A 19,164-nucleotide genomic window follows, 5' to 3' on the forward strand; every position below is an offset into this window, starting at 1 on the left:
ACTTTAGGAAATTCAGAAAACTATATCTAAATACACTGAATGCAAGATATGCCTCATCAATTTAGATCCTTATAGCTTCATAAAGATAAAAGGCAGATGAATTGGTTTAGATCAGGCCTTCATTAAATGTTAGAATTAGCTTTCAAATACCATGTATTGAAATGTGCAGTCTGATTCCTGAGCATAGGGACAAAGCCATGAGTGGGTAATGATAAAGTGCATCATTGCTGGAAATAACACAGTCTACCTTTGGTTTGTGCTAATAAACTATAAGACAACTCCAATTTTAATATTAGAAATCCACCTCATTATAAGTAATCTCAAACTGTATGTTATCGGCATTTTCACGTGTAGTCTTTGGTGAGCCTGAAATATAATTTGCTGTTTATGCTTCTAATGTAAATTTCCAATTTCTGGTTGGCCACGCCGGCACTAAGCCAGAGCTCTAATTTATTTCTATCTTTTCTTATTTCTTACATCAAAAGAGACTGTGGGTTTGAATAACAAACATTCAATCGACTTAGACGTGGGATGGCAGGCAGCACAGGCGTTACCTGTTTACCTTTTATTGCCTTCTTTGAATTGGTTTTTCTGGGAACAAAACCAATAAGACACGCTGTTCCTTAGTCTAGTTTTTACCGAGGATATTTATCAGAAGACTCCCCCTACCCCAATTTCAGCAAAGAGTGGCAGGAGGGTGAAGAATTCAGACTGGAAGTGGGCTTCTGACCTAACACCATCATAGGCTATTGCTCTACCAAGTCATGTAAGACTTCACTGTCCTCCAGACTCTGGCTTGGGCTGTTCATTGTTTTTGATGCCAGAAGATGCTGCTGCGAACACATTTGTAACCTGTAGGACAACAGTGTGCTGGGAATGGAATACACACTGTTTTAGTCACTTTGAAACTTTGCAGTGCTTCTCCCCTCCTCTCCCTGCCTTGCTGTTTTGCACAGTAATTGGCCTAATAAAAGGCAGAAACAAGAATTGATTACACCTTGGGCAGTACTTAAAACAAACTTTATTCTCAGGAACAGCAGTTATGTCTACTTGCTGCTGTATATTTTGATATTTCTGTAAATACCTAGTCTGAATATATTCAAAGTCAAATTGCTAATCACTCAATTTCCCTGCGACTTTCCTGGTTCCCCAGGTTGCCTCTTATGATACTCCATGTAAACACTGTAATTGGAAAGATACATAGATCAGCATCCCTAGAGTCACATGATCACATCAATCTGTGAAAATAGCATGACTTAAAAATAAAAGTCTCTTAGTACTCTGCCAGCAGGCTTTGGCATAATCTTGGCAATCACTTAGATTTTTTTTTTTCTGTTATAATTTTTCCCAAGTAGAAATAGTCTCATATTTTGCAGAAGTTGTCCAAGCTAGTGAACACCAATCCACCTTTCTGGTTACTAAATTCATCAGCTGAGTGTATTCAGTCCACACAGAAATCAGTAAAGCGAGTGTGAATCTGCTTGGCGGCTGCTCCTTTCATCTTAAGAAATCGCAATACAAATTCCTGAAATCGTTTATGCGGGAATTTTTATTCTTTAAATCTTCCAGTGTTAAAGCAACAAGAAAACACTTAGAATGTCCTTTGGTGGAATCTTATTACACTTGTTATATATGTAAACTGATATTCTTTGATGCCAGCAAGTTCGTTGCCCTTACAGAGAAATCTCTGCACAATGAAACAAAACAGAAGGAAAGAGGACAAAATAAAATGTCAGTCTTTGCTGATTTGAATTAGATACATTAACAGATTGTCTGGTAACACAAATTGGCAAGAATACAAAAAATCTACATATTACAGTATTTCAAGAAAAATAACTTCATTTGAATACAAAAGGATAGATACACTTTCTCTTTTTTCCTACAGCCACTCTTGGACAGTGGATGTGTGCTAGCACTGGGTGGACCCAGTGCTGCTAAGATATACGGGGTACGACTGGCTTGAGCTTTTGAAGGGGGGCTGTTACACATGTGCATTACTAACACCAGACAAAGAAATCTTTCAACCAACGAGGGTTACAGAGCAACGTTCACCAAAGCACAGGTTGGAAGGGGTTCAGGGACTGAAGCAGGCCAATATGGCAGCTTGTAACACACTTCCTTAGACCCACAATGCACTGCCAGCAAAGGATGCTTCAGTTTGGTTGGTTCACACACGGGGCCGGGTGGTGCGTGGGGCACACCACGTGCGAGTAGCCAATGTTTTTAGGTTGGTTGATTTGTTGTTGTTTTTCTGTCGTTCCTTTCGGGGGGCTGTCACAGCCTTTCCAATCGGCGATAAGCTCTGCAGCGGGCAATGTGATTTGCAGGGATACTATCAACAGCTGCCAACGCCTCTGGAGTCAGAAATTACCAGTCTTGACTCCGGTGTGCTGTCCACGGCTGTTATATATGGCTTAGTTCAGTTGGGCCTTCTTAGTTTGTACACTGTGTTTGAGTGGGGGGGTCTGAGGGTGGGTTTCCTATGTTAGTAGCAAATGCTGGGGCTGTGTTTGCTTCCCCACGGCCGGACCCATCTGGTGGCTGGATGCGCCGCCTAGATCGCCAGGGGGCCGGCTGTCCCCAGCAGAGCGGCCAGCGGCAGCAGCAGCGCGGGGGAGCCGCGCGAGGGCGCGCCCTGGCCCGAGTCGGAGCCGCAGCTGCCCGATTCCTCACACCGCAGCTTCTCGCACAGGATGCCCGTGTACGCGGCGGGGCACAGGCAGCGCACGTTGTTGTGGCACGTCCCTCCGTTCTGGCAGTGCAGGAGCTCGTTGTCGCAGACATTCGCTGCAGAACGAGGGAGGGGGGCGCGGGGAGGAGAAGCAGAATCAATTTAAGTTCATCTGCTACATCATGTTTTCAGCTTTAAAAAACTCTCTTATCGATCTTGTGCTCCCCCCTCCCCTCCGCAAACTAAGCATGTGACTCCAATTTCCAAACAAATGTAGTCTGCTGCCTTTGTTTTGATCATATTAATTCTTTTCATATAGATTTTTGCTGCAATCTTGGATATTATCATTGTCCATTTCAGGCTATCAAATACAAAGCAATGTGATACTCCTGGTTTGGCAGTATCTTCTCTTCATGGAACTGGGACCTGTTGTGACCTCCAGGGTGTTTCAAGGATAGTGCCTGATACAAGAATGCAGAACTTTGAGGCCAGATGAATGGAATTAAAATGCAAAGCAGTATTGCTAAAATGACCGAGAACCTCTAAGGGGTGGGCCATTCTCCCTGCAGGTGATTCCAGGGCTGCATGCAGGAAGGCAGGAGGAACCCACGGACAAGCACAGGGCAGGGGGCAGGCAGCATGCTCCCGGTGAGGCAGCAGGCAGATCCGAAGAGAGAAAGCTTTTCATGGGAGGAATGTGAGGAAGAGCAGTCCCATCTGCCCCTAATAGCCTATTAGGATATTTATTGCCTTGTAAATATAGCAAGTAGAGTCCAAGGTTACCTTGATTTCCAGGAATAATAATAAATGCAATGGTGAAACCCTGATTATCAAAATTTCACTGTGTCCATCAATTTACAGAATCAGTTGGAATAAATCAAGCAAGCAATTTCAGATACTAAAATTCATTCAGAGTCCCTGTCATGTAACTTGCATCTCTAATCATTTCTTATTCATTCAAAAAACTAGTTATCCTCATTAATTCAATGTCTCCTATTATTTTAGATAATCAAGGTTTCACTGATTTAGCAGAATGATAAATAGAACACAGAGAAATTAAAACAACACCAAAGAGCAAAAAAGGCAAGAACACTTGCCAGCAACATATGCTGCTTAAGCACTTAATATATAGAACCACTCTGGAAGGGGTGGGGGGGGCAGGGCACAGAGCAGAAAAAGTAGCTTCTTATAAATTATAACATTCTTCATTTTTTAAAAATGTCATAGTCAAATTTCCCCAGGGATACCACATGAATTAAACACACACACACACACACACACACACACATACTATTACTATCAAGTGTAAAGTATTTAAAAAACCCTCATCTCCCAAGTAATAATTCAATAGAGAATATTGCCTTGTCCATTAATTATGTTCAATAGTATGTCACCTTCAAAAGAAGCTTCTTAAATGCAAACGTGCTAATGCTCTGTGTGCAAATGAGCTGAAAAAAGATGGTGGTGGATGCTCACAGGGTTACTAACAAAGTGCCCTAAACAGGGCCCTATTTTCCCACCTTCCACAACAATTCCTTGGCGACCTCTAATATAGTTGCATAATGGATTGGTATAATTAACAAATGTACCCACATTTGCTATCTGTAAATGTTAGAAGTGACTATTAAGGCCTATAAATCCTTCAGGCTCAAAATATTGATATACAAGGTAGTGTTCCAGGGGTTCTAATGATTATGTAAGCTACTTCTCATTGGGTGGCTTAGAAACCATGAATATTAGACCCAAATTATAGTATTTCATGAGTCATGGTTTAAAATGTCAAGATCTGTAGCTTTGAGGCAAAGTGTACGAGGGTAGAGTGGTTAAATTCATGGTCAAAACTGACAAAAAGCCTCTTTTTTTGGTGGTTGTTCATTTGGAAAGCATACATAGGTTTTCAGGATTTTGTTTTGCTTACACTTTAGGAAATATCTGTTTAATTGGGGCAACATGGAATAAGCAGATCCAAATAACTGTTTCCATTTAAAGTTAAAGATTCTCAGCATTTCTTGTTCCAGGCAGCAGATAGCTGAATGGGATATTTCCTTTCATTTGGGCACTACACATAGGGAAGTATTGTTTCCATCAATATCGATAATTGCTTGCCTTGAATAATTGAGAAGGAATCGATAGTTAATTAAATATCACTCCCCTTAAGAAAAAAAAAAAAGCTATTTTTCTTCTTCTTGGACCTGAATGTAAATCAGTTGTTGAACAGAGGTTTCTTTTTTCAAGAAGCTTGTGATTAAGTTAAAATTCAATACCTTTCCTACATTTAAATAATCTACTACTTGATGTTGATGACTGTGAGAAATTTAATAAATATTCAAGGACCAGATGTAACCCAGGATTAATAATCACATCAGTTGGGGTAATATGTTTTCTGTAAGAGATAAGCAGAAAAAATGAAACCTGGAATATATTTAATTACTTTAGAGTTCACTTTAAGACACACTACATTTGGTCTCTTGATTGTGCTATTCAACAAATACAGAACTTTACCATATGCACCGATCTCTCCGTTGGAATCATGTGCTAGAAGTACATCTAAACCTAACTACAAATCTTACCTGCTATTCATAAACTTATGCTCCACCTTCATGTCATTTTGAATCAAATTTGTGGTGCTTAATGAATAAACTAGGTGGTTAACAAATATCACTGAGCTCTTCTTCAGCATATGAAACCTTGTACTGACCACCATGAAAAAAATAAAAGAAATAGAAAGCATGATCTCTGCTCTTATAAGGTTCACATCTGGTTGGGAAGATAAAATATATACAAGAAATAATCTAATATTAATTTCATTAAAATGCTTTTATCATTTCCGTCCAGCTCAATCAACATCTGCTGTGTGCCAGGTGCCCTGCTAGACTGTATGGTTGTAACTCTGCCTGCCCTAAAGGAGCTCACACTTTTGCAGAAAACAAACAAATGAACATACACAGAAGTAATTATGATACAATATTAAAAAAATACTATAAAGGAAGTATTTGCCAACTGTTAGGGGAACTCAGATGCTGGTATAAATAATTATTTGGGGGAAGACTACAGAAGACTATAGAAAGGAGATTGTATTTGAACAATGACATGCATCAGGCAGATACTGGTAGAAAGAACATTATGGGTGGGGAAACTGTATCAGTAAAGGCAAGAAGACGTGAAAATACATTGTGCTGGTTATTAACCACTTGTCTCTCAACTCTAAATCCACCTTTCCTTCTGTTGTTGAGGCTGAAACCCTGCAAGCTTTCTCCTGGTTTCTGCCAACAGGGCGCACTAGAGGGAACAGAGAAGGTAGGAGGAAGGAAGCAGAGATTTCCCTTTTCCTGATTCATGGCTCTTCCTAAGAGTATTGCCCCACAAATGGCCCTACATCCCAAAAGCAGCAGTTGGTTCTGGGGCTCAGCCTTTTCAGAACCAGTTTCAATCTCACCCTTAGAGGTTTCTACACCAACCTGGCAGCATTCCTTCTCTAGAGGTTTGAGCCCCAGCTCCAAGGGGTCCCTGCCTAGCATTTCAGAGGTAATAGCAGCAGCCAGGCATTATCCCTCCTAAGAGGTACAGGTCCCACATCTGTGGGGTCTCTCCTCCAAACTGTTAGTTTCTTTCTCTTTTTAATCATTAATCAGTGGTTATTTATTGATAAATCACTTATAGATAGAAGTGAGAGGATTATCCATGAGGTCTTTTGTGGTTGTTGTTTTGTTTTTCTTTTTAAATTTTATTTATTTATTATATAGCAGGTTCTTATTAGTTATCTATTTTGTACATATTAGTGTATATATGTCAATCCCAATCTCCCAATTCATCCCACCACCCCCCCCGCGGCACCCCCCCCACCACTGCTTTCCCCCCTTGGTGTCCATACGCAAACTGTTAGTTTCTAATAACCCCATCCTCTTTCCTGTAATTCCTCAGCCCAAGAGAGATAACTGCTCCCTACTTACACAGTTACTATCTCTGTGTTATTTCAGTGTCCTCTTCTCATGTTTAAATTCTAAAGCACCTGTTTAACCATTCCCCTTAGTAAATTCTCTCTCTCCGTTGAAACACATAGTGTGGGTTCAGTTTTCTCACTGGAGCCTGGGAGACACATGGAAAATGTTGGTGAATGATGAATGAGGAAGGAATGGCATGGCCTGGATCTGAAGGTTCTATGTAACATTCTACAGAGTTTAGATAATAGGCAGTGGGAAGCTGTCAAAGACCTATGGGCAGGGTGGTGATTTAAAGGGGGAGAAAAGGTGAGGCTAGACCTGAGAAAGGACAGGCTGGAGGCAAGGTGACCAGATACTTCAATAGAATAGGCTTGGTCTGGGTTAGAGCAATGGGGAGAAGGAAGAAGGAACAGATTTGGAGACAGGTTATTTGAAATAGGTAAGAGAGAGTCTGAGGTTCCTGTTTTTGGCATTTGGATGCATCATAATGCAATTTATTAAGAAACGAAGATTGGAGGAAATGTTTGGTCAGAAAAGAAAATAAACTTTTTTTTGGACCTATTGACTTGGAAGGATCTGTAGGCTCTTCTGCAGGGGTCTTGTTATTAGCTGGAAAAACTAGTTAACAGTTCAGGAGGTAGTTCATCTTGGAGATACAGATTTGGAGCAGGGGTGATGGTGGTCATTGTTACAAAAAGTGAAGAGAAAGGAATAGAAGACCTCATCCTGCTAGAATATAGACTAAGTCAAAATGAAGACTGCAGCCAGAACCCTGAAGAATATCAGCATTTAAGCCATAGGCAGAGAAAGAAAGACCAGGAATGATGCTGAGAAAAAAAGATCTCAACAAAATGCAGTGATGAAATGAAGTTATAAAATTAATCATAGACGTCTTCCTGCTGTGGTTGGCTGTATCTAGGAATAAATAGACGGGAAGAGTATGCGAGGAAGGGCACTTTGAGCTGGATCAAGGAAATACGCAAAATAAGCATTGCATGCTCTTGATAGAATCTGGCAGAAGGGATTTTAGAATAGAGAAAGGATTGGAGGAATTTGAGGAATTAACATTTAATAGAGGTCTTTGGTTGTCAGTCTAAAGTAGTAGTTTTCAACAGTGGATGAATTTTGTCTTCTAGGGGCCATTTGACAATGTCTGGAGATGTGTTTGGTTGTCACACCTCGGGGGAGGGCATGCTACTGGCATCTAGTGGGTAGAGATGCTACTAAATATCCTGCAATAAACAGGGCAGCCTCCTCCCCTGCCAAACAAAGAATTACTCCTCAATTAATGTTGGTGATAAAAGGTTGAAGGTCTGGATCAGGGTATCAGCCACAGCAAAGAAGATAGGCAGTTGTCCTTATGTATATTGGGGAAAGGAGAATGAAGAGGCCTTGGTGACTTTAGATCAGAGAGAGTGAGTTTTCAGGTGTAGAACCATAGGAATTAAGACGAACGTAGTACTCAAAGCTGAAATTTAAGAGCAGATTATCTTCCTGGGGGAGTTAAATCAGAAGACTGGGATCTAAATGGTCTAAGACAGACCACTTAGTATTGCTCACAATTAAAGAGGAACCAAAATCACCCTTGTCATGTAATTAATCCTACCTTGCTCTGATAGAAGTAGTAAAATCAAAGCTTGAGGAAACTTCAAAAACTATCTAGACAAGCTCTAGATGAGGAAACCGAAAACAAGGGTAGCTCTAGATCTAGCATCCAGGTCTCCCAATTTACAGATTACTGCTCTTCACACAGAAGAGAACAGTCAGGAGAAATGCAGTGAATGTGCTGCACAGTGTGAAATGCATTCTACGCTCCCCAAGACAACATAAGTAACTCCTCTGTAGCTCCTCAGTAGACTTTCATTTGTATTGACCAACTGATCTGTTTTCATACCACACTGGGCGGAGGGCTTTGTTGATAGCATTAAATTTCACATCTTCTAGAGTTCCAACACATTCTGGCAGAGCTCCAAATACAAATCAGCTCATACATAAAATACCAAAAATATCAAGGTCTAGCTTGGGAAAGGCAAATATGTTGCATATGCTTTGATTTCCTCTTCCTCTATGTAGAAAACATAGCTACTTAATCATGGCATTCTTTTGCACTAAACTTCAGAATTCCTTTCAACACAAGGTTTTGTAATAAGAACATTTTGTATTCTATTACAAGCTAATCACTAAAGGGATGTCGCCTATAAGCTGAAGTTATACATAATGGCCCATCTCTGGGAACCCTGCCTCCCAGGTAATGAGCGTTAAGCTAAAATACCTTTGTTTAGCTCGCAGGAAACATCCTGACCAGGCCCACCTGTGAATGACCGCAGGGAGGAAGAAACTAACACATCTGTTCCAGAGGCTGACCAGAACCAGGAAATATTTGACTTTACTCCCTCCCCTTTTAGAATAAAAGAAGCCGGAATTCTAACACAGGCAGGATGGTTCTTTGGGGCATGAGTCCACCATCTTTTCAGTTTGCTAGCTTTCTGAATAAAGTTGCTATTCCTTGCCCCAACAGCTCCTCTCTCGATTTACTGGCCTGTTGTGTAGCAAGCAGTATGAGCTTGGACTTGGTAACAGTTTCAGGCATTTACCACCAGTTGATAGAACTGGCATGAGGATAAACACCCATTTACAAAATCCTGGCATTATCTCCATTTCATCTTGCATAGCATTGCAGATTAAAAATCCAACTAGGGATTTCTACCCAATAAGCACTCTGCAGTTATCACTTCTTTATTTGGTGCCCTTCAGTGTGGATTTGCCTCAAACTGAAAACGCTGACCTTATTTTGTTAAGTATTTACATTAAGCATGTCCCGATTCTTTCTACGTTGCTTTTGACAAATTAACAATGTGCTATCTCAATAAATAGTGAAGGTTCATTTTTAAATCTCTTACACAAAACTTGATCTAGTATTGGATACAAATTGTTATTTGCTAGACACAATTCTTTCTATTATAATTTTAATTATAATATATTAATATATAATATACAATCTATTATATTTTATTATAATAAAATATAATCCTTAGATACAGAAAAAGCTAGTGCTACTTTGGTAATAGCTTGACTATATTCTAAAGGATCATTTTACTATTGATAGAAATAAATTCATTATGGGGTGTCCAATATCACACCATATATCCTATAATCCCATGATGTTTCAATATTAGGAATGCTTTCAAACCAAAATAATCTGTGGCCCTTGATAGATAAGGTTATAGTATTAATGTTAGACCCAAACAGAGTTATGTTGCAAAAAGATGAAGTGTGGAACCCTGATGGAAAGGCTGAAGTCAGCAAGGTGTTCTAATAGCTCTGATCATAGCTTCAGTAAGCAAGCCACCATAGTAGACAAAGAAACTCCCACAGTTGCTACAAGTTTATAAAAACACTAGGAATTTTCACAGTGAAAGAATAGGGACAAGCAGCATTGCTTCCTCCTTCTTTCACTTCTTTTTATTTTTCTTCTAGGTTGGATAATGAGAGTCACAGGGATGTGGCTAAATCATTTGCTCCTTCAACTTTTTTTTGTAAGTTTCTTGATTGCCATTCATTTTTGCCTCTTCCTAAACTGCAAACTATTGTCAAAATGTGAATTATAAGACCTTGATTCCTTTTCCCTCTATTAGTCCTTTCTGGAAGGTATGGAAAAGCAGACTTAGAGAGGGAACCAAAATGTGCAAAGAGGGCACAAGCCAGGACTTAGTATAGCTACTTGTTCTATTCTTCTTTTCTTTTATGACCTGAAGGGTCACTTATTCCTGTTATAGTCATGATAACCCATTACATTACCACAGGGAAGGTTTCTTTCTTCTCTTTGGGTCTTGTTCAAAGCTATACATTTAGGTTTGCCCTGTCAGTGAGCTGCTAGGCTTGAGCAATGCTGGGTCTGTATTTATAGACTTGAAAGTTTCTCTTTTTGGCTTTGTCTCCTGCACTTCAAGGAATCGAGGCAATGTGTTACCATGACAGCCTTCCTTGATGGCTGTATTAATAAAGTGACCTCTACCTTCACCACCTGAAACAAGCTTAGGATTGCTGAGGGAAAGATGTTCCAAATGTTCCCGTCCTTTTCAGAGAAACGTCAAAGAGCAAATAACCTCCACGGAACAGGCTAATAACAAAGGCATGTGTGCAACATTCAGTTCTGATTTAGGCATTTGAGAGTCTGTGGCAGGGAGATGAAGAGCTGTGATTATGACCCATTTATTCAGGCTTGGCGGCTGTTTTACTAAGTTGTGAGATGTGAGAGGTAAAACTGAACCTACAGGTTAGCTCCTAGTATAGAGAAGAAACTTTATAGACTGTTGTCTAATGGCCTTTTGGGGAATTCTAGGTACATTTTTCCTATCTTTTCTTACTTATGTCTGGCCATGATTGGGGATATGGCTTAGTGGTAAAAAACACTGATTAAGCGTCATAAAACCTGAGTTCTAGTCATCACTTTGCTGTAAGGCCTTGGACATAACACGAAACCACTTAGTGACATCCATCCATTCATCCATCCATCCATCCATCCATCCATCATCCAATCAGGTACTGTTCTAGATGCTGGGCCCACAGTGTGAGCCAGACGGACCATGCAGTTGCTTCTGTGGAGCTCACATTCTAGTGACAGCTATAAAGTTAGAGAAAGAGTTTGAAGTAGGTGTTTCTAAAGTTCTCTTGAGCTCTGTGATGTGCATGAATATTTCTCATGGAAAGCCTATCATCTTAAAAGGCAAAGAGTGAGGAATTCTTTCTCTTTTTCGTCAAATACATGATAACAGTTGGACTTCTCCAGTATTATAGTCCTGGTGATGACGTAGGTGGCTGTTGGCTTGATCGGTTTTGCCTGCTGGTGCCCCACTAAACAGAGATAGTTTTTCTCCTCACTAAAAGCATGAGGTGGTATGAAGAGAATTAGGTGAAGAACTTGTGATTCAAGTCTGGTCTCTGTGGTTAATGGGCTGGGTGAACTTGGGGAAATCGTTTAACCTCTTTTGCCTCTCTTTCCTCACTTCTAAAGCAAGGATAATAACACTTGTCCTATTCACCGACCTCACAGCTGTTGGGAGCTTCAAGAAGAATTATGTGGTGGTGCTTTAAAAAATATAAAACACAACCTAAGTATACGTTGTTCATGTTTAATACCTTCCCAATCTCTCCTAATGCTAGAAGCTCAGAGTGGAAGAGCAGGGTGCTTAGTTTTACATCTGCCAGGATAATGAATTAATCACTACGTATCTAATGCAAGGTACTTGAAGTGAAAAGGAAGTAAATTTCCTCACTCAAAGACATCATCTGTATATGTCCTCTGTAGATATGAACCTTGAGACAGCATGGGGTCAAACATGCAGTTACTGAATATTTGAATTCAACTGCTGTGTACTGGCAAGGTCAGATTGGACCAGCAGTGCCTGTTTTCTCAAAGGTGACTTGTATACTTGCATTTAATGAGCATTCTCCTGTACGAATCAGAGTACATAAGGTGTGTTTTCAGAATACCAGGGGGGTACTGCCCCTTGGCCAACCTTTAGCTTCTGCGATGGTAAAGCAGGGGATACAGTATCTATCTAGACTGAAACCTGGGAGCCATTAAGTGAAAACATCCTTGCTTTCCTGCTCTCAACCTATACTCCTGTCTGTGCCTGTATCCATCATGGGACAGTGATGCCGGTGGCATGATCCCCGTGTGACAGCATCCAGCCTACTTTGTTTCAGTGTAATGAGGCCAAGGAGCAGAACTAAAGGGGCTGAAGGGAACAATGTGGAGCTGTCAGCAGGTGGTCAGACATGTCTGGGTAATCTAGTACAGCAGGTTCTGACATTAGAGAGCAGCCATTCTATTCTTATTCATCTAATAACAAAGCACTGATTATGGGAGTGACACTTGCTCTTGTCCAATCAAAGGAAATGCTACTCAAAACATCATAAGAAAGCCATATTCATTTGAAGGAGCCTATGCCTGCGGTATGCAGTAACCCAGCTAGCGTGAATGCAATAACAGGTGACTCGAATGCAGGAGCTAGAGGCACTGCCCAAACACCCCCCGAGTTTTTAGCTGTTGCAAACTGAAAAAAAACCTTTGCTGATGTTGAGCAATAATTAATTCGTTGAGAATCCCACAAGCCAAAGGCTGGGCACCTTTCCTAAAGCGATCTTTAATGATGTATTGAAATCCTATTTAGGTCAACACCTTCAGACACAGATGCAGGCAAGGTGCTCATAAAAGCGGTGCTGAGAAATCACAGAGTTTCTCATCTGGTATCAGAAAATGCACTTGTCTAGTTTAATAAAAAGGTGCAACCTCTACTCTTTTGCCCATGGCGAAAGATGGCATTCATTGGGAGGCATAGTCACACACGATGGCAACATACATCAGGGTATAAACCACCATTTCAAAGTACATGTCATTATGTCAAAAGAGAAAGCAATACAAATATTTATCTAGTGTGATCCCCAAAAGTACAGACATATACCTTTCCACGTACCTTTTGTAAAATAAACTTTAGAGAAAGTACTGGGACAGAGTCTAACGAAATGTGACCAGTGTTCATCTCTGGCTGGTAGGCGTGCAAGTGATTTCAGTAACTTTAATTTTCATCTTTATACATTTTACTCTTTCCAAATTGCCTGGAATAAATGTATAGTCCTTTGAAAATATTAAAAGTGTTAATAAAAAGAATTTTACTTGAGAAAATAAAAGTATCTTTTACTGAGATGATAAAGGTAATTTCAATAAATGAATCATGTGACCACATTTTGCCACATTTCAGTACTTGTTATTAATATGTATTTCTAGTCAAACTACCAATTATCTTCAATGTCTACAAAAACTATCTCAGGAAAGGCATAATCCTATAATCATACACAATCTTATACTCATACACAATCCTATACTCATACACAATCTATACTCATACACAATCCTACACTCATACACAATCCTATACTCATACACAATCCTATACTCATACACAATCCTACACTCATACACAATCCTACACTCATACACAACCCTATACTCATAAGAGAGACATAGACACTAGGATTCATTGCCTCGCAGAACACTGTACAGCCTCAGGTGTGAAGGGAGCCAGTAGGGTCTCCTGAGCTAAAGTGATCTGTAGCCCAAGGGCCATCTCATTGTGAACTAGTGCAGACTGATGCAAAATGAGGGGACATTTTTACATTTGAAGATCAAGCCATAGTGAGGACTGTAATTGAATTTCCCACCACCTTTCCAGTAGAGGGGCTCATAGTCAGATTTAACCTAAAGAAAGCATATTTCGTACTACTTGAGTTTGTGGGAGACTCATACCTGCTACACTTGTACATGTCTGCACTATATCTGTGACCTGTTCATTGTGGCTGTGTCATGAATATTCAGTCCTGTCCCTGGCACAAATAGATGCCTGATAAATATTGATTAAGCAAGTAAATAAAATTCATCCTTTGTTCTCTGCCTCCTTCTGAGTGGTGGATACAAATCTATTATTAGTAGACTGCTATCAATACAAGTGGATATACAGCTCATAGGTTGGAGAGCAGGAAGTAGAAGGAACTTTTCCTTGGTGGCCTCCTTTCAGTTTCCGTGGAGTGGGAGGTAAGGTTTCTGCTGAGCATGAGAGGCAGAGTTAAGCTGGGGTTAACTCATGCTCTGGAGTTAAGGGAAGGGATAGATATTTGGCGGGGAATGGGAGGAAGCTATCTAGGGACACACCGAAAAATCGCTGGTCAGCTTTGACATTGCAGCTCAGCTTGTGTGTCATGATTTGTCAGGGCTTCTCATAAGTGATTCCATAATGAAGAATATTAGCTAGAAGAGAATGGTGATTAGTTTGGGTTTTTTTCCTTTAATGATACAATATATGCTTTGGGAAGGGATGGAGGGAGGGGAAGAAGCAAGGGTAGGCAGATGAGTTAAAAGATCAGAAGCATTCCCTTCATGTTTCATTAGTCACAACGTATTACCTCTCACAATCTTGGCATTGTGGGTAATATGAAGGTAAAGAAACATGGCCCTGAAGGAACTTAGTGACATGTTTCTTTTAATTGGAACGTGACTAGTTAAATTTGGAAAACAGGCTAAAGGAAAGTGCAGATGGAGCTGTTCTATGTGGCACTGGGGTGGAGGTGAGAGATCATCATGGCACTTAGAAGAATGCAAGAAAAAGGACTTGGTGTTCTTTAAGAATTGTAAAAGACAATCCATACAGCCCCATTCAATGCTGAAGACGGATCTGTAAAACAGTTCACATTCTGAGGAGGAGGAAGAGTCATACTACAGGCCTTTGATATTCGGCATTAAGATATTCAAGTGTCTGTGGCTGAAAGGAGATAATTGTGTCATTAATTCACATGCGCGGGTTTTTTTCTTTTTTTTCTTTTTTTTTTGGAGACAGAATTTCAATGCCTTTGAGCACTTTGTAAAGCTAAAATATAATTTGGGGTTCCTGTTTGTCGAGCTATAGCCAAATGTCTCCTTAGAGACTTAATTTTTCCTATATATGCTTGGCAGGAGTGTTCTAAATACAGTCTAAGCCCCCTTAGGATTTTTAAACAGCAGGGATATTTAAGTATGAAAAATAGCTACTGAAATCACACAGCAGTAAATTTCTTAATGATTTTTTTTCCCTGGGAATCACTGTAACTCACTCTTGTCTTCTGTGGCCTTGCTGTCACCATAACCACCTCCTGACAATGTCAAACCAAGTCTTGGGAGGTGATTTTATAATGTCAGGATGAAACAAAGCCATTTCCCTGTTAATGCCAACGTCAAGGCAAAATGAATTGGTGTCAATAAATTCAAGGTGAGGAAAACAACATTATGGAATGAAGAGAATGTGCAAAATGATGATGAGTCATTTAGGGATGCCAGGATCCAAATAAAATGACTGCTAATTTTCAAAAATGCATTTGTCACTGCACTGGGGATCAGACATATAAGTAATCTAAAATACATTAGTGAGGTTAGGAAAGGACAAAGGGGTTACAATTACAGACAAGTTATAAGCATACCTTTTCAATAAAGTCACAACGACCCATTGCCACTCACATTGTCTTTCCCCATTGTTAAATTCCTGAGACAGTCAAAATTTGAACTGCAAAGTTTAGTACTTAATTATTTACTGTGGTGGTATCCAGAAGTCTGGGTTCGAACACTGACATCACCACTCGTGGCTCTCCAATCTGAATTTCTGCGCCTCTGTTCTTTATCTGTAACAGAGGCCATTTTACAGGGCTGTTGTGAGCATGAGAGATCATTCAACTCAATGATTATTATGAAGTGCTTTTTTAAGTGCCAGGCACTGCTCAAAGTCCTAAAATAAAAATACAGAATGGAAGAGCCACAGAAATAGTGTTTATTTTTATAGCTTCATGTATTTATGTCTCATTAGATAATGTAACTTCACAAAGTGGATGCTCTTGTGTCTTTCAGTTCATTTTCATCATTAATAATTTCAGCTTCTTTGGTACTTAAATACTCTTTGATTTGAAAAAATATCATCTTTCAATACTATAGCCCCTTACATGAAAAAACAATGGCAATTTATTTAGTTTTCTTTAATGAAGAGGAAAACAGACAAAAATCCTTATTAAAGAAAGTGTTTAAAAAAGACAGGGATGCTAGACTAGCTCAGGAGTAACATTAAGTAATTCTATGCAACATAGCTTTTACTGAAACTAAACTTCAAACATGAGGCATTAGAAAGAGGTACTCAGAGTCCTTTCTCAACATTCAAAGGAATCCTTTCATAATTGATTAAGAAAATGGTATAGAGATGAGAATAAATCTATACAGTAGATGACATAAAAAGGAGGGAATGAAGTCACTGCAAGTATGTAGAAGGGTGTTTTAAGGCTTTTCCTAAGAAGAGCAAGGCTGTTGTATCTCAGGACAGAGGAGAGCTAGTTAGATGGACGTCAAGAGGCTAGCAAGCAATGTGTGGGAGCTTTCAGATAGAGTGGCAGAAAACAAAACAAAACAAAACATTATAAACTGGTTTGGATACAACTGGGAGGCTGTGAACATTATTTAAAACAGTAAAAAGATGTTAGTGCTTCTGTTTGAAGCAGACTAAGGCATAGCAAGGTTAGATGAAGCAGGGATGAATAAGATTTGGGTGGCTGGTTAAAGAGAAATCATATGATGTGCTTTGAAAATATCTTGTTCTAACACACTTCACTTTCTTCGACATCTCTAATTCTTATATTTGAATATATATAATCTTTATATTAATAAAGAGTTATTATAGAATATAAGCTCTGCGAAGATAAGGATTTTGACTGTGTTGTTCCCAGTTGTATGTGCAAGCCCTGAAGAGTGCCTAGTATCCAATATCCAATGAGTATGAGTATTTTTGAGTGAATGAACAAGTGAATTTTATAGAAAAAATTCACATATTCCGTATCCATTGCTTCATTTCTTCTTCTAGAATACTTTCCCATGGGGTTTACTCTCTATCCCCTAAATCAAAGGGATTTATTTATTTATAGCACTTCTATTGCACAGAAGTGGTATAGCCAGATTGAGTTCTCACTCACAGCCTTCAATGCTTGCTAAATGGATAATTCTGAAGTCAGAATCCTCCACAATGTGGGGAGATCAGAATCTCCCCACTGTCTGCTTTCACTCCCCAGTATGAACTTGCTACTCCTGGCTAATCTATTCACTATTTTAAACACACACACACACATACACACACAAAATTAAAATAAATTATAAATAAGAGGCTAGACACTTTTACATGTCATCTTGGAGAATATTTCCACTAACCTGGCAGGATAGGTACTTACTATTATTATTACCATTTCCATTTTATAGGAAATCTGTGGATCTTATCCAAGCCCCACCAGTGACTGAGTACAGCAGTAGGACTAGAACTTAAACTACTCTGACACCAAAGCACTGTCAGTGCCTGGTGCCTTCCTGTCCCTCGACTGCTGTATCCTGGCCTCTGAGATGGTGCCTCTGCTTCTGGCCTGTCCTTCCCTAAACTCCCCACGTATTTTTGAATGTCTAACTCATGGACAACACCCATGGCTTCTCTGACTCTTCCAGCCTTCAGACACCAGTTCTGCCTTTCAAACCTTATGGCAGATGATCTGGATCTAGATCTGGACATAGATATAAAGGTAAATATAATTTGGATGGCCTGGGTTTAAATCTTGGTTCCACCAAACACTAGCTGGGTGAGCCCATGCAAGTCACTCGACCTACCTTTGCTTCATTTATAGAATGGAGATAACCTCATAGGACTGTTGTGTTGATTAAATAAATTAATTAAGACATATAAGGCAATTGCAACAATGCACGACATAAAGTCCCTCAGTAAATGTTAAGTTTTATTTGACTCTTCAAAACCTACAACAAACACTCCTTTTTCATGTGTATTTCTTATCTCCCCAACTAAAGCATAAGCATGTGAGGGCAGGGCTATTGTTGTCTTGTGCCTCGTTTCATTGTCTGCACTGAGAAACGTGGTGCTCAGAGCAGGGGGGCAATCTATAAACATTACTTCCTGAGGGTAGCAGACATCACTTTGTGTACTCGGCCATCTTTTGTCTTTGTATTCTAAGCATCTATACTATTTTCTGGTACATAAGAGGAAATTCTTCATGATGTTTCTTCTAGCGATTTCTGCATTCCTAAGATCATGGAAGAGTTAAATCGGTCCTGAGAACAGAACTGAAACAAATCTGAGTTTCATTACTAACTCCAAGTAGTGGCTTCAGACAAGTCCCTTAGCTTAGCTTTTAACACCTTTTGTTTCTGTTCCTTTTGTCATGGAGCTAAGGAGAGCAGCTGGGAAAGAGGGGCAAGGAGGACAGGGAAGGAGGGGAATCATGGAATTGGGTCAGTTGGGAGAGAAATACCCATAGAAACCTACCTGGAGATGCGGCGCCAAGTGGGGCTGTCTCCAGCTCTGTTTGTTTTGGAGCTATGGATCACATTTGAAGTTTAAAACCTTCAAGATCTTAAGCTGAACTGTTTCTTGGATTTAGCTCCTACCCAGGCTATTTCACTCCAAGGATCAGAAGGATGAATGACTCCCATGTGCTCCCCATAAAAGAGCACAGAAGGGTGAACAGGCCACCCCACAAATTCACATTCAGACTTGTCCTGAGGCCAAAGCTAAGACCTTGATTCAAACGAAAACGTTTCTTGTCACTGGCTGTGCTGCTTGGTATGCCGTGTGATCCCACATGGATCGTCTTATCTGGTTTTATCTTCTAGCATTCTAATTGTTTTGTTCCATGTAGGCCTCTGGTTAATCTAGAGTTCTATGCTCTCATTCACCCCTCTTTCCCTGGATTCCTGCTACCTATCACTAATGCATTAGACCTTTTATCTGTGTCCAGTCACTCATTTCTATGCAGTGCTTGCTTTTTACACCAGGTGTCCCTAACTAGTCAGATCTTTTGAATATCACTCTAGCCTATTAAGGTCTGTTTCGGATACATCTCCAACCTGTTCAACCAGGCAATTCCTTTGTGCCAATGATGTTGCTGGTCATACATTTTTATGCCTCTTAAATCAACCTACAATGTTTAAATGCT

General features: G+C 39.9%; 1 protein-coding gene across 2 annotated transcripts in view; it reads right to left on the minus strand.

Moving 5' to 3' along the window:
- Positions 1 to 1,530: 1,530 nt before the first annotated feature.
- Positions 1,531 to 19,164, minus strand: part of NTNG1 (netrin G1) — a 330,849-nt gene continuing 313,215 nt past the window's right edge. For both annotated transcript variants that reach the window (XM_019920067.3, XM_019920065.3), the window contains one exon: positions 1,531 to 2,787. In XM_019920067.3, the coding sequence (XP_019775626.1) occupies positions 2,555 to 2,787 (233 nt within the window). In that variant the 3' untranslated portion in view covers positions 1,531 to 2,554. The remainder of the gene's footprint in view (positions 2,788 to 19,164) is intronic.

Source organism: Tursiops truncatus, chromosome 1 (genome assembly GCF_011762595.2).
Source record: "Tursiops truncatus isolate mTurTru1 chromosome 1, mTurTru1.mat.Y, whole genome shotgun sequence".
Classification (NCBI taxonomy): Eukaryota; Metazoa; Chordata; class Mammalia; order Artiodactyla; family Delphinidae; genus Tursiops; species Tursiops truncatus.